General features: G+C 38.0%; 2 protein-coding genes across 4 annotated transcripts in view; one reads left to right on the top strand and one right to left on the bottom strand.

Annotated features, from left to right (window-relative positions):
- Nucleotides 1-34: 34 nt before the first annotated feature.
- The window catches only part of LOC134245053 (uncharacterized), a 33,894-nt gene continuing 19,839 nt past the window's right edge, over nucleotides 35-14,089 (bottom strand). For 2 of the 3 annotated variants that reach the window (XM_062727306.1, XM_062727309.1), the window contains exons 3-5: nucleotides 1,626-1,674; nucleotides 1,076-1,307; nucleotides 35-925 (exon numbers count right to left, since the gene is read on the bottom strand). In XM_062727306.1, coding sequence (XP_062583290.1) covers nucleotides 454-925; nucleotides 1,076-1,307; nucleotides 1,626-1,674 — 753 coding nt within the window. In that variant the 3' untranslated portion in view covers nucleotides 35-453. Of the gene's footprint in view, nucleotides 926-1,075; nucleotides 1,308-1,625; nucleotides 1,675-7,380; nucleotides 7,746-14,089 lie in introns of those variants that run through there. The other variant, XM_062727305.1, reaches the window with a different exon arrangement.
- Nucleotides 9,087-14,024, top strand: LOC134245048 (uncharacterized). The gene is made up of 2 exons (XM_062727300.1): nucleotides 9,087-9,683; nucleotides 12,988-14,024. Exons 1-2 carry the CDS (start codon nucleotides 9,434-9,436, stop codon nucleotides 13,581-13,583), a joined length of 846 nt encoding a protein of 281 aa, XP_062583284.1. The 5' UTR covers nucleotides 9,087-9,433; the 3' UTR covers nucleotides 13,584-14,024.

Here is a 14,089-nt window from a genome sequence, read left to right as displayed (position 1 = left end):
TCCACAAATATCAGTTGAACAAATACACAGAGGCTGATTTTGAAGTTATCTTTAATGAAAAAGCATATCATGGCTTACTTCAAAAGTATGGCTGTTTATTGCATTTTACCAACAATAAAGAATGACTTGCTTTTGAAAATTAATAATTATATTGACAATATGACATTGTATTAGAATTAGTACAGATATAAGACTATGCTGCAAACATACAGTAAGAAAAAGTGGGCACAAAGCTACCTACTTATTAAAAAAATCTTCCCAATTAAAGGAACAGAGCCTCTTAAGTTAATTCATGCAGGAGAACAATGCTTTCATAATTTACTAGTTGAAAACTGAAGATATTACTCCGTATACATAAAATTCCACCAGTGAACATGTCACATTTTCATGCTTGCTTTAGACTGTTTCGGGATCAGAATTAAAAATTTATTATAAGCTATAGGGCAAGAATTATCAAACGTGTTCTGGTTCATTTGCAATGTCCCAGGATATTGGATTTCGTCTGTTTTGGGGTGGTGCGCTCTTACACCGACGTCCAGGCCAAGTATCCGAAGCAGACGTCACCAAAGTGTTGGGACGCCGATTTAAATTTAGCTTCTGGATAGTCATCGCCTCTGACACCCACTCGGGATCAATTACGTAGATTTCATTTTTTGGTCCAGTTGGAGTGAACATTCCACCATCATACGCATATGCCGACTGTGGTCTGTTTGTTTTGGTGGGTTTTCCCGCGGGCGGGAGATTTTCAACACGTGATTGACTCAGTTGATGTAGTTTTGCATAGTGATTCAGGAAGCTAGCGGAGGGGAAACTGTGGCTCATCCACGTCGTCTTGTTCCTCCGCTGGTAGTTTATTTGTTTTGGGGATTCCCCCATTGAAATTGTTATCCTGGACAACTCTATAGGCGTCGGTTTCCTATACACTCTGAAATTAAACATACTATCATTGGACCCGTAAAACAATACAAGAATATAGGCTAGCTAGTGTAGTATAAGATGTATGGCATATCTATGATAATAGTGGATGCTTTATTTCAATTTTTGAGCACATATATAGACCAAGACAAGAGTATACCTTTCTTCGGTATTGGCCACCTGTACCTGACGGATGACGTCATTGGCGGTCTTTGGTCGCACCTGTGACGCCGAGCTTTTCCGTAGTTTGCTCGGTACCACAGGCGCGTGCCACCTCCGTCTGTATGCAGAACGTAACTGCTGCTGCCTCGATTCCGCCTTTTCCTTTTCTCGGTGAAGCCTATACGACTTCAAGGCCTTTGTCATGATATAGTTATGCTCGTTATCTACATCTGTAGAGAAAAAAAATAAACAAACTTACCCTTAACAAACTTTAATTCAACAGGTTTTTAAAATTCTCTCATGCTGCAAGCTTCAGTCTCCATCTTGGAAGTAATGCTGATGAGAAATCAATATCGGAATAATTACCGGTTGCTTTACTCTTCGAGTCTGAAGAGAATATATTATGAGGACAGATGATACAATGTATGGCTCAGTTCACAAATACTTGGAAGAATTGCTAGCGCTAGCATGGAAAAGATAAATCAATGGATTTTTGAGAGAACTATCGGAAGTAGTTTATGAGTTCCGTATGGATGTCTTTTACGTACCGTAGATGTCGGCACAGGCGACCCGATCTTCGAGGACTTCCTCTTTAGCCTGAAAATAGATAAGCGTACAATGGACAGATATAACAGGACAATCACATTACCACTTGAGGGAAGCATCTAGATTTAATAATATGATTAGACCAGAATATAAAATTAATGATTGTTCAATGTCAACCACAATAACAGCTGAAAACAAATCACGGTTTACTTTCCGAATTGTCGAAATGAGCAAACCATTACTGTGGCAGAAAAATATCTGCATTAAGTATGAGCATCTTAATGATACTTATACAGAATTAGTGATAATATGACTCTCTTTCTCCATATACTTTATGCATTGGGTTTTAATAAGTAAAAAGTACATACTCAATGGATAGCAAATTAGTATAATTCTAGGATTGAGTGTTAATGCCTTAAGTCATGCACATGTGTAATAGAGGTTCAATTTCCAAACTCTTTGTTGTAATCAAGAAGATATAAATTTAATGCGTTTTCAATCTAATATCAACCCAACTGGATCTAGTGTCTTGAAATTCACAATTTTGGTAAAAGGCCCAGCGTCTGTCTTGTAGTTCGTTAGATTAAAAAAAGTTTTAGAGGACTCGGTATATGACCCACCAAGCTACCATTGAGGTCAGAGTCTAAAGGGTGAGAATCTCATAGACACTGCGATTTTGGCAAAAGGCATGGTGCTGCTGTATGGCATGTAAAGAGTTTGGCAGGCAGAATTTAAAATATGATGCATCTATAACATATGACCCCACAGTCTACTGTAAAAGAGATAGGTTGGATTTGAACTCGGGGCCTTTGGCATGCCAGTTCAGTGCTCTCCCGATTGAGCTAAAGGGTTAACCTTTTCGCTGGCACTCCAAAAGAGATGAGAACATTTCAATCTCTGGAGGAGGACAATAATTTTCGGCTTTCTATTAGCTTGGGCTAGGAGTTAATACTTTAGCTCAACCTAAAGAACACACGACTGGCTTGCCAGAGGCCCCAGATTCAATCCCCAAGTGGAGGCCTATACGTCTTTGTTACAATTGGCGCCCACGTTGGGTATTCTCTGGCGGGTGAAAGTGATTTCTCCAGAACTCCACCCAAACAGCTTCAGCACTTTTAAGAGATGAGGTAATCTTATTCTCTAGAGAGGTCACCTGCGTGACAAAGTGGTTTAAGCGCGCGGAGAAAGAAAATTGATTTTTACGTCGCAGGTTCGAACCCACTGCGGGACGTGGAGACTGGTCCTTCGAGAAGATCGTTTAAACCGAGGCTCCTTGTCGCATTAGGGAGATCCTGCTCACTGGCCCCGAGTGCCGATACATTTATTAATTTTCAGCCCTTTGTCGGCAAGTGATATCGTCTCTGTACGAGTGAATAATTCTGAGTGGGACGTTCAACAAACACTCTCTGGAGTCGCCAGCGTGGCGCAGTGTTTAGAGCGTCTCCTCTAGAGTCGCGAAGTAAGGACGTGATCCCAACATTGTGGGACGTGGAGACCGGTCCTTCGGATGAGACCGAGTATAGGATAAAATTTTCAGCTCTCCACCGGAAAGTGTTGGCGTCTCCATTTGAGTGAAAAATTCTCGAGAGGGATGTTAAACAACAAACAATCAGTCAATCTGGAGGGGACAATGTGTTTAAGTGTGAATTACGGTTTCTTACTAGGCTGGAGTTATATGTACTTCAATCGGTTTAACACTTGACTTGCATGCCAGAAGCACAGGTTCAATCCCAAGCGGAGACATATACATTACCTTAGGATTGAACCCAATATGCTCTCAATTTTTAGCTCTATTGGTCAGAGACCAGAAGAGCTTATGCGATAGTAATGCGCCCGTCGTCCGTCCGTCTGTCTGTAAACAATTTTTCAAAATGCTACTCCTCTTACGGATTTGGTCGGATTTTACTACAACTTGTCACACAAGTAGACTACACTAAGATACATAATTCTGTATATCGGTTTTTGATTTCGATGAACGGTGTTGCCGTGGTTACTAAAAATAGAAATTTCTGTGAAATACTTTAAAAATGCCACTTCTCCTACAGTTTTGGTCTGATTTCTATTTAACTTGGCACACAAGTGCACTACACTAAGATACATAATTCTGTTTATCGGTTTTTGATTTTGATAAACGATGTTGCCGTGGTTACTAAACATAGAACTTTCTGTGAAATACGTTCAAAATGCTACTCCTCCTACAGTTTTGGTCTGATTTCAATATGATTTGGCACAGAAGTAGACTACACTAGGACACACAATTCTTTATATCGGTTTTTGGTTTCGATGAACATTATTAGGGCCCCGCAAGGATTTGCGGGTGCCCTATAGTAATCACTCTGTCTGTCCGTCTGTCACTCTTCCGTCCACAAATTTTCTGTTTTTTTCTAATAACTTTTTTTATGGTTGCCCAATCAAGTTCAAATTTGGTATGGTAGTTCAGTAGGCAAAAATACATATTTTGATGCTAAGTTTGGTTCTCTATGTCTTCTGGTTTGGAGCTGGGGTGGTGGGGTAGATTCCTTAACTATGCATAAGAATGAATGGGCAACTTTTTTTATGGTTGCCCAATCAAGTTCAAATTTGGTATGGTAGTTCAGTAGGCAGAAATACATATTTTGATGCTAAGTTTGGTTCTCTATGTCCCCTGGTTTGGAGCTGGGGTGGTGGGGTACATTCCTTAACTTTATATAAGAATGCATTGGCAAAGAGAGATAACTGCTGAAGATGTTCCCATTGTAAACTGAATGCTGCTATATGAGTCCCTTGGGATTAATTAGCTTTCCTCCTGAAGAAAATCCAGAGCATTATCTTTATCTGTCACATTGAGATGAATTACCACCTCTGTCTGCAAATGACGTTTGTTTTGAAGTTAAGTCAATTTGGAATGCTATGAACACTCTGAAATGTGGATTTGAATATAAATTTTCATAATTTATTTTTGTGGATTTTATATAACACAAGCTTCATAATTGTTTAAATATACATTCAATGTTAAGTCATTCTTTACTGCCTAATGTAAGTACAAGGATATTATTTTCAGGTTTTTGAATGTTCATGAATTATCTTGAAATTTTAAGAATACAGTTGCTGTTGCTTATTCTTCGTACATTTTGAATCATTCCGTAAGCTGCACCCTTTTAATTCTACCCCATGGCGGGGCCCTTGCTGACTGGTCAGTTTTCTAGTTGCCTTGGTTACTAAAAATACAAATTTCTGTAAAATACTCTCAAAATGCTACTCCAAATACAGTTTTAGTCAGATTAAGATATAATGTGGCATGCAAGTAGACTACACTAAGAACATAGAGATACTTAATCAAGGATCATTATTCTATTTATTGCTGTTGTAAAGTTTCAATTCCCAATTGCTACTTTTCTCTTCCTTTGCTATAAGCACAAACCAGTAGAGCTTCAGTCTCGACAGAGACTTCTGGCTATGCTATATAACCAGAAGAAAAATGTACTCAAGAAGATATTAATTTAGTTTTTGTCCTCAAGCTGTTAAATTATTTTTGTTGTAAATAATGTTCTTTTCTCGTAATTATACGAAATCGTCTATTTCTTCTAGTCTATATTTTGTATCAAGAAAGCTTACCGTAAATCTGGAAATTTTTGCTGTAGATAAATTTTTAGCAAAGTTGCGAATTCATTGCATTCGCAAAAATATTTTTCCTAAAAATAAATTACCAATAAGAAAATGTAGACAAAGCAGTGGTAATTCGCAAAATTTTGAAACGTAAAAATTAACCAACACCATTTTGACCCGAATTCGCAAAATAAAATCGACGTAAAAATTTCCAGATTTACGGTATATATAATACAGCAATAGTCCAATGTTATGACTTTTTTTTTCTCAAAAAGTCTCGCTTATTGATACCAAAAACGACCTCGTACAAACAAGATATCGCAATATTTTGCTGCTCTTCAGTTTTTCTGCTCAAGATTTATGAAATTTTGAATTTTAACTCCCATATATCCGTGTTCCAATTTTGGTTGACATGGAACGAAAATGGATATCAGGGTATGACGATATTGTACAAAAAAAATTAATCAGTTCATACGCACACATTTTGTCAAAACCGAGAACAAAAATGTCTTGAGGCTAAGCCAAATGCAACAGTTTCGTTTAAGGCTCGGCGCAACGCATTCTGCACACAAACCTATACCTTTTACGTAATTGTCGAACGAAAATGAATGCAAATTATATAGATATAGTTTGCTAATTTGTTTTGGATGTTTTTACGGAGTGTAAATCGTTGCTCTGGAGTTGCGAAGTAAGGAGATACCCTTACGTCGCGGGTTAGAATCCCACTATGGTACGTGGAGACCGGTCCTTCGGATGGGACTATTTAAACTGAGGTCCCGTGTCGCAGTAGGTGTTGGCATGATCAATGACCATGTATGACTGCAAAATATAGGGGAAAAAATTGCAGATGCCACCGAAAGTGGTGGCGTATCCATATGAATGGAACGGTCACGGTAGCCTAGTGGTAGAGCGTTCGTTTCGTGATCGGGAGGCCCGGGTTCGATTCTCGTTCGTGGCGCCTCGTCAAACCTAAAACGTAAACATAGGCAGTGACCGTTCCTTCGCCAAGCAATCGGCATTAGAAGTGAAAGTCACGGGTCTTTCGAATATGACCTTTAAAACTTTGGTCCCGTGTCACAGTAGGCGTTGGCATGATAAAGAACCCTCACTGCTTAATGGCACTGAATGCCGAGTAAAGGTCTAAATTCGAAGCCCTTCACCTGAATACGGTGACGTATCTACATGAGTGAAAAATTCTTGTATGGGACGTTAGACTATATACAATCAATCAATTCATATGAATAATTTTTTTAGAGGAACGTTAAACATCAAATTATACAATTACAATAATTAGTATAAATCTTCTACATCCAGGCTAAAAAAGAGAATTCGATTGAAAACTAGGAGACATATTTTATGCCAAATTAGGAATACATGTAAATAAAGAGCTCCAAATATAATCGACAGTGTCATATATAGGTTAACTGCAGTTTCCATACTTCTTTCTTACTGCTGTTTCATGTTACTCTCGAGAATTTGTAATCTTATGGAGACGCCATCACTTTTCCAGTGGAGGACTGGATTCTTAGAATCGGCACCCCCTCTTGAACAGTGAAGAATCTTTCTGTGCCAGCACTTACTGTGACACGTTACCTTGGTTCGTATGGTCTCAACCGAAGGACCGGTCTCCATATTCCACAGCACTTGAGATTCGCCGTAAGATCAACTCTTTACTCCACAACTCTATATAGCAGACTCTCCTAACCACTGCACCAAGCGGGCGACGAATATTGAAATCTTACACCCCGTTTTAAATTTAGTATAAACTGTTTACGAATGATATATTGAACAAATGTGACTCTTTGTCGTTCAATTTCTTTAAAAACTGAAATCTGCAATGATTATTTCACAAATTATTATCTGCAAACCTGATGAGGCTAAAGCAAAAGTATGCTTCACAGAGAAGGTGTGGTTCGATTTTTGAACAGACCATCATATCGCTTTACCCTGAATGCCATCTGTAATGTCTAAGTGGTTCACTCAAATAATGGTTAGGCCTATGTATCACATCATGAGAATCTGTTGGACATGCTGATACTATAGTATCAGTCTCAGGAACTATTTCCTACACAATTTTTATCTTCCTCTCATAGAACTCAGGTTCCACGAATATAAAGACTCACGTACTACTAATAAAGCATGCACAAAGATCTTTAGGATTATGATTCTTACCGATTTGTTCACTTGAATTTTGTTGATTTCATCATTCCATATTTGGTATTTTTTACGACAAAGCAGTGGTGGAAATGAAAACATTTTGTTCCCTTTTTATGAGCCCAAGCTCCGTATTTCGGGAAAACAATCTGGCGGCATGGCGTTTTGGCTGTCTGCTATTGATTGCTAAATGTTAGCATGATAAGACTAAGTTTCTCTCCAATTTGATTCTTTGTTCCCAGTTCACGGAGACAATTGGGTTGTGATATCGCCGTCTTAAGCCAATGCCTAAAACGGATTTAGCGATTCATTTATGTTTGAAGTGTATGGAAGTCCAAATGTAGAGCGTCGCCGATCAACAAAGATTTGTTGAAAACCCCCAATCTTCAAACGGACACGATCCCTATAACCGCCAAAATTTAATGGATCTGGGCATAAATTAACTTTCCATTCAGATACTTACTTATATATACTATATAGAACCACGCTAAACTTGATCTTACCCACAGTCCAACCGTAATACAAACTGAGCTTCAGTTACATTCAATGCAAAGAACCTCAAATCCTTCATCTATGTATTAAATATCACTTTATCAGTATTGTTTTAAGCACATTTTTCTTTTAAACATGCATTGAAATCATTTCTTCAAACATGAAATCCTGCCAATTTTCGGAAGTCTACAGTTTGATTACACTTTGTTCGATATCCCCACGTTCCTTTTCTTTTATCGCAACATTTAATGGATTATTTCCTTTACACTTCTTGATCTTATACCCCATGCCAGCTTCCGGGGTAATGGATCTTCTATTCATCTACCATCTAAAGCCTATTTCAAAGAAGAAATCAATGAAATGGTTTGGTTTAGAATTATTTTTTAAATAATATAGATCTCACTTTAGTATGCTGAATAAATGTTGTGAAACTATAAGCGTTACAACATTGTGTCTAGAATTAACGCGCCATGTAGGGAAATTTGTTCTAATCTTCAGTTGTATTGCCAAACTGTGATATATTGGGTTAAGTTATTTCTAGATTTAAAAGTCTCATTTGTCAATGTGCAGTGCATTGTATTGCCTTGATTTGTGCATGCACAATTGTTTCTTCTTTGGCCTCGCAACCATTTCTTGTCCGGGGCTCGGACAACAAAACCCTCTGCGGGAGCATCGTCAGTTCGCTTGGTTACGTTGTTTTCACAGGTGATAAAACGTTCACCTAATTCACAGGTAAATCTAATCTCCTGCCATCATACAGATGCAAATTACCTCAAATGATGACAAATTGCATTCCACTGCAAACGGGAAACTCGGAGCCCTTTTAGTTATATAAATCCGTGTTATTCATATCTTAATTTTAATTTTCAAATGCCGATATATGACTCATGTCTACAAGAGATTTCATAAACAACGAATTTTTGTATTGCAGCCTGCGTTACAGGTAACAGTTAACGAAACATCAAAGTTCACAATTTCATTTTTTCCCTTGTAACAAAAAAATGCCTCCTCCCATATTCTCTTGACCTCGTACGACTTCGTAGCAATATCCAAATATGCACACAGATAATTGCAATGTTTGTGAAATTCTTTTTTTATTGTACAATTTTATATAATCAACATTAATATCATCTATTTTATGCATATAAAATCAGATGACTTTATTTTACGGGAAAAGGTATTAATTTTTTGGTCGGGATCGGCCTGCGGCCTTGGGTATATATAGGTCGGAAAGCTCGGGATCAACATTCTTTTCATCAACTTGCTGGATACAGAGTAGGTTGAATATTTCTTTGTCAAGTTTTTTCATAATATTTGTAAGAAAAATTTTGCATCTGCCTTAAATATATTTAAATTTTGGTTAATGGATAATAAAGTTTGTATGTTCTTAATACTTTTTTAATCCAACGTATATATTTTCTCTGGATTGTGCTGGATTTACAGCCCGATTAAATGTGACACGACAGCCATTTTGAATATATTGTTGCAAATTTTTGCCCGTAGCAAATTTATCAAAAAATTTGTATCTGGTGAATTACAATTAGTAATTTTTGTTTGTTATTTACTATAACGAGCGGAAATGTCTCCCAAAAATAAGACTAAGCGGAATTGCAGACTGAGAGACAACGAGGGCAAAGCATCAAGGTCAAAGAGGTCAAGACAAGAGCGACCAGCGGTAGCGATAGAGGTTGACGATAATCATACAGTTCAGGAACCAGGTCCTTCAGGAAGCATCGCCGCCCAAGAGAATGTAGTTGGTGCCAGAAAGTCGAACTCTACCCCACTGGCCCCAGCACCTGTGCCTGCTTTGGCCATTGAATCTCAATCAGGTACAAGCATTGGTTATGAGAATCAATATGTAGATAGCATTCATTCACTATTGGCTAGCAATGTCTCTAACTCATTGAAGTCTAAAATCATTAGTTCAGCATACATAGAGATTAGTTTGTTGCTTGATAACACTTCCCTGACAGAATCTTCAGAGAAAAAAATATTTTTTAATGAAAAAGGGGAGTTGGTCACAAGAGAGGTTGTTAAACCTAGCAATAAGATTCAAAATATCAGTAAATGGACAGATGCATTCTTAGTTTACTCTAGCATTTATGCTTCAGCCCACCCAGAATCTTACCAGGGTTTGCTGAAATATTTACATGACATAAGACTCGGGGCATCAAGATGTGGGGAGGGGGATTTGGGATGGAAGAAATATGACGAGCAGTTTCGACTTCGCCGCAGTATCGATCCCACCATAGATTGGTCTAAAGTAGACTATGAGTTATGGTTGATGTTTATGTCATCATCCCCACAATCTAAACTAACAATTAAACCGAACAGCCCAGCCTACAACAAGTGCTATAATTTCAACTTCAAGGGTCATTGTGACAGACCTTCTTGCCAGTACATGCACAAGTGCATTAAATGTTCTGGGAGTCATCCACAATATTTGTGCCCTCAATCTAATTATGTTGGGAAGTCCACAAGTTACCCAAGGGGACCACTGCAGGGACAGCCTCAAGTTAGACCCTTTTGTCACACCCAACCCAAACCCCAAGACCACAAAGGTATATGGGCCCTAGGAAATTCCCCTATTAATGTTGAAAAGTTAAATGAATATTTGCAGCCATATCCAGACAAATATGCTGCTAATTATATAAAAAATGGGTTTTCAAAGGGTTTTGAAATAAATTATACAGGCCCAAGGTGTCATGTGTTTTCAAAAAATCTTAAGTCTGCAAGTGAACACCATGATGAGTTGATGGAAAAGATAAGTAAGGAATTAAAGCTTGGCCGAATCATGGGTCCTTTTGATCAACTTCCAATTTCTAACCTCCATATTTCACCAGTTGGTATTGTCCCTAAATCTGATGGAGGGTGGCGAATGATTACCCATTTATTCTATCCTAGTTCCCAGGGGATCAACGACTTTATGGACCCAGATTTATGTACAGTGCAGTATGCATCATTTGATGGTGTAGTCAATATGATTGCAAATTTGGGAAGGGGCGCATTGATAGGTAAGATGGATATTAAAAGTGCTTTTCGTTTAGTTCCGATAAATCCAGGGGATTTTGACTTGTTAGGTTTCTCTGTAGATGGATTATATTACATAGATAAATGCCTTCCCATGGGTTGTTCCATTAGTTGCAGAATTTGGGAAACATTTGCAACTTTTCTACACTGGCTTGCTCAGTTCAAGTCTGGATTGAATACATTAGATCATTATTTAGACGATTTCCTTTTTGCAGGTAGGTCTGGTAGTGATGAATGTGAAATTCTAATGTCTACTTTTAGTAACTTAGCTGGGGATTTAGGGGTACCTCTAGCCCATGAGAAAACTTCTGGTCCAACAACAAAATTAATATTTCTAGGTTTTGAAATTGATACACTAGAGATGACAATTAAGATCCCAGAAGCTAAGTTAGAAATCCTGAAGAGTCTGATTGAAAATTTTTTAGATAGGGAAAAAGTTACACTGCAAGAAATGCAGTCTTTAGTTGGAATGCTCAATTTTTTCTCAAAGGCAATCAGATCTAGTAGAGCTTTTATTCGAAGAATGTATGATGCATTTAGTGGAGTTTTCAAGCCACATCATCATATAAGATTATCAGTAGGAATTAAAAGTGACCTTAGAATGTGGCTGGTGTTCTTGAACCATTTCAATGGGGTTGCATATTTTCCTAATACTGTATGGGAAGATTCTAGCATTTTACAGTTATTTACAGATAGTGCAGGTTCAGGTCATTTAGGTTGTGGTGGTTACTTTAGTGGAAGTTGGTTTTTTCTCCAATGGCCAAAACATTGGAACAACCAAGAAATTTTGAGAGACATGACTTTTCTTGAGCTCATACCAGTAGTTTTAGCAATAGAGATATGGGGACCTAGGTTGTTACATAAAAAAGTTCAGTTTCATGTTGATAACCTTTCATTAGTTAGTGTCATCAATACCCAATCTTCCAAGTCCAAAAGAGTGATGGAATTGGTAAGACATTTGGTTCTTAGACTGATGATCAATAATGTTATATTTAGGGCAAATCACATTAGTAGCTTGGATAACAAAATTGCAGATTCTATTTCTCGCAAACAGTGGTTCCGCTTCAAGACGTTAGCACCAGAGGCAAGCACCAGACCAGACCCTCTTCCAGTAGAATTAGTCAACATGATTTACAGATTCAAATGAATAAATTGCTAGATGCTTCAATCTCTGAAAACACTAAGACAGCATACGAAACAGGACAAAATTCATTTTATAATTTCCGGAAAGAATTTGGGTACGAAATTTCATGGCCCCCACCTCTTAGAGATGTTGTTCACTTTGTTGCTTATCTGTCACTTAAGAAGTGTTCCTATGCTACGGCAAAATCTTATCTATCTTCTATTAGTTTTCAATGCAAAATTCACAATTGGGTTGATGAAACAAAGAACTTTCTGGTTGTGAAGGTTCTTGAGGGTATGAGAAGAACTGGTAGGTCTGCAGATGCAAGGCTACCTATAACCTTGCAGTTGCTTACTGAAGTTGTTAGGGTTTTATCGAGCATTTGTAGCAATAGTTATGAAACAAAATTGTTCAGAGCTGCTTATATATTAGCCTTCTTTGGTTTTCTCAGAATAGGGGAATTCACATTGTCTGCTGGTAATAGTGTTCATACAATTTTACAAGTGACTGATGTTCAATTTGAAGCTAATTACTCCAAGGTTTTTGTACACATAAGAATGTCAAAATGTGATCAGGATAGAAAGGGGGTTTCTTTAGCCATTGATAAAAGTGGGGGAATCCTGTGTCCAGTAGCAAGTTTGATAGATTATCTTGCAGTAAGACCAAAAATTAAAGGGCCTTTATTTATCCACTGTGGAAAAAATCCCCTTACCAGATATCAGTTCTCTTCGGTTTTGAAAAAATCACTTCAGGTTTTGGGGGTTCAGGGGCATTATAGGGCCCATTCATTTCGTATCGGGGCAGCCACTGCAGCATTTGAAGCGGGGTGTTCACAAGATGTCATAATGGAAGCAGGGCGTTGGAAGTCTAGGGCATACAAATCGTACATAAGATGTCCTGTTGGGCAGATGTTGGGGGCAAATAAGTTGTAATTTCGTAAATATAACAAGAATTATTCAAATTATTGCATACATTTGTAGAGGTCTCTGAAGTTAAAGTCTGGTGTGTGGGCTCCTCTATTATTAAGAATGCAATGATGGCATCAGTATGCAGACCGGGGGGAACAAATCTTGGATTGGATAGATTGAAAATAAATATCTGGTGGCAGGGATATTCAGGTTTGAATTTTTTGGGACTTAAAAGAAAGCTCTTTTTTCTGACAGAATATGAGGAATCCCCAGACTTTTTGGTTATTCACTGTGGGGCAAACGATTTAGGATCAATTGATCTGTATACTCTCATTGAGAAAATTAAATCCCATCTAAAGATTATCAAGACTCGCTTTCCACATTCTACACTTGTTTGGTCACAGATGCTGCCACGAAATAAATGGAGGTATTCGGGGGACAATAAAGCAATGGAGCGTTCCCGTCTTAAGGCCAATAGGGTAGCTGCTTCATTAGTGTTAGAGTTGGGGGGTTGTTACATAAAGTACCCTGATTTATTGAAAAACATATCGCAATTTCTGTTGCCAGATGGAGTACACCTCAATGACCTAGGAAATAAACTCTTTCTAAATAATATCCAAGGGGGGTTAGAATTTTTCCTGTCAAAGCAAGGAAATGTGTATCCTTAAACAAAACATCAAGAACATTGGTCCGTGGGGGCTTTTTGTCAGTTGCTTGGGTGCTCCCCCATGTGTGGGATGACTGCGAACTCTCCTTCGGTTGTTCGCTGTCATGTGGCGTTTGCGCACACCAAAGCAACTGAGGCCTACAGAAACTTTGTATTGTTGTGAAGTTTTCACCATTGAACTGTGAAGGGGGTTGAAATGTTGAACCATTTTATATGTAAAATATTTGCTGATATGTTGATATAATTTGTTTTGTGCTTGAATTGTGCATATAACTAATTACACTTAAATAAGTAACCTTAAATAAGTAACCACCCGCGGTTTACCCGGGGTGGTCATTTTTTGCACATATGACTTGTTTGTGTTGATGAATTTTGTTGAATTTGTGTGGGTTTGCCCAAAAGTTGTGTGTATTAATTGGCATCCCACAAATTACTATGCCACGGCCAATGTTCGCCAAAATAAAGGTTAAAACAAACATTTTGTTGTCTTTTCCCTGTATAAATAAT

The sequence above is a fragment of the Saccostrea cucullata genome, unplaced genomic scaffold (assembly GCF_032062105.1).
Source record: "Saccostrea cucullata isolate Sc308-1 unplaced genomic scaffold, CSIRO_AGI_Scuc_v1 ctg494, whole genome shotgun sequence".
Lineage (NCBI taxonomy): Eukaryota > Metazoa > Mollusca > Bivalvia > Ostreida > Ostreidae > Saccostrea > Saccostrea cuccullata.
The sequence above is the reverse complement of the archived record's forward strand: the minus strand, read 5'-3'. Positions and strand labels throughout refer to the sequence as shown.

Coding starts and splice junctions, on each gene's coding strand:
- LOC134245048 (XM_062727300.1), top strand. CDS start 9,434: ATGTCTCCCAAAAATAAGACTAAGCGGAATTGCAGACTGAGAGACAAC. Junction 9,684..12,987: donor GGCCATTGAATCTCAATCAG/GTACAAGCATTG, acceptor ATACATTTGTAG/AGGTCTCTGAAGTTAAAGTC.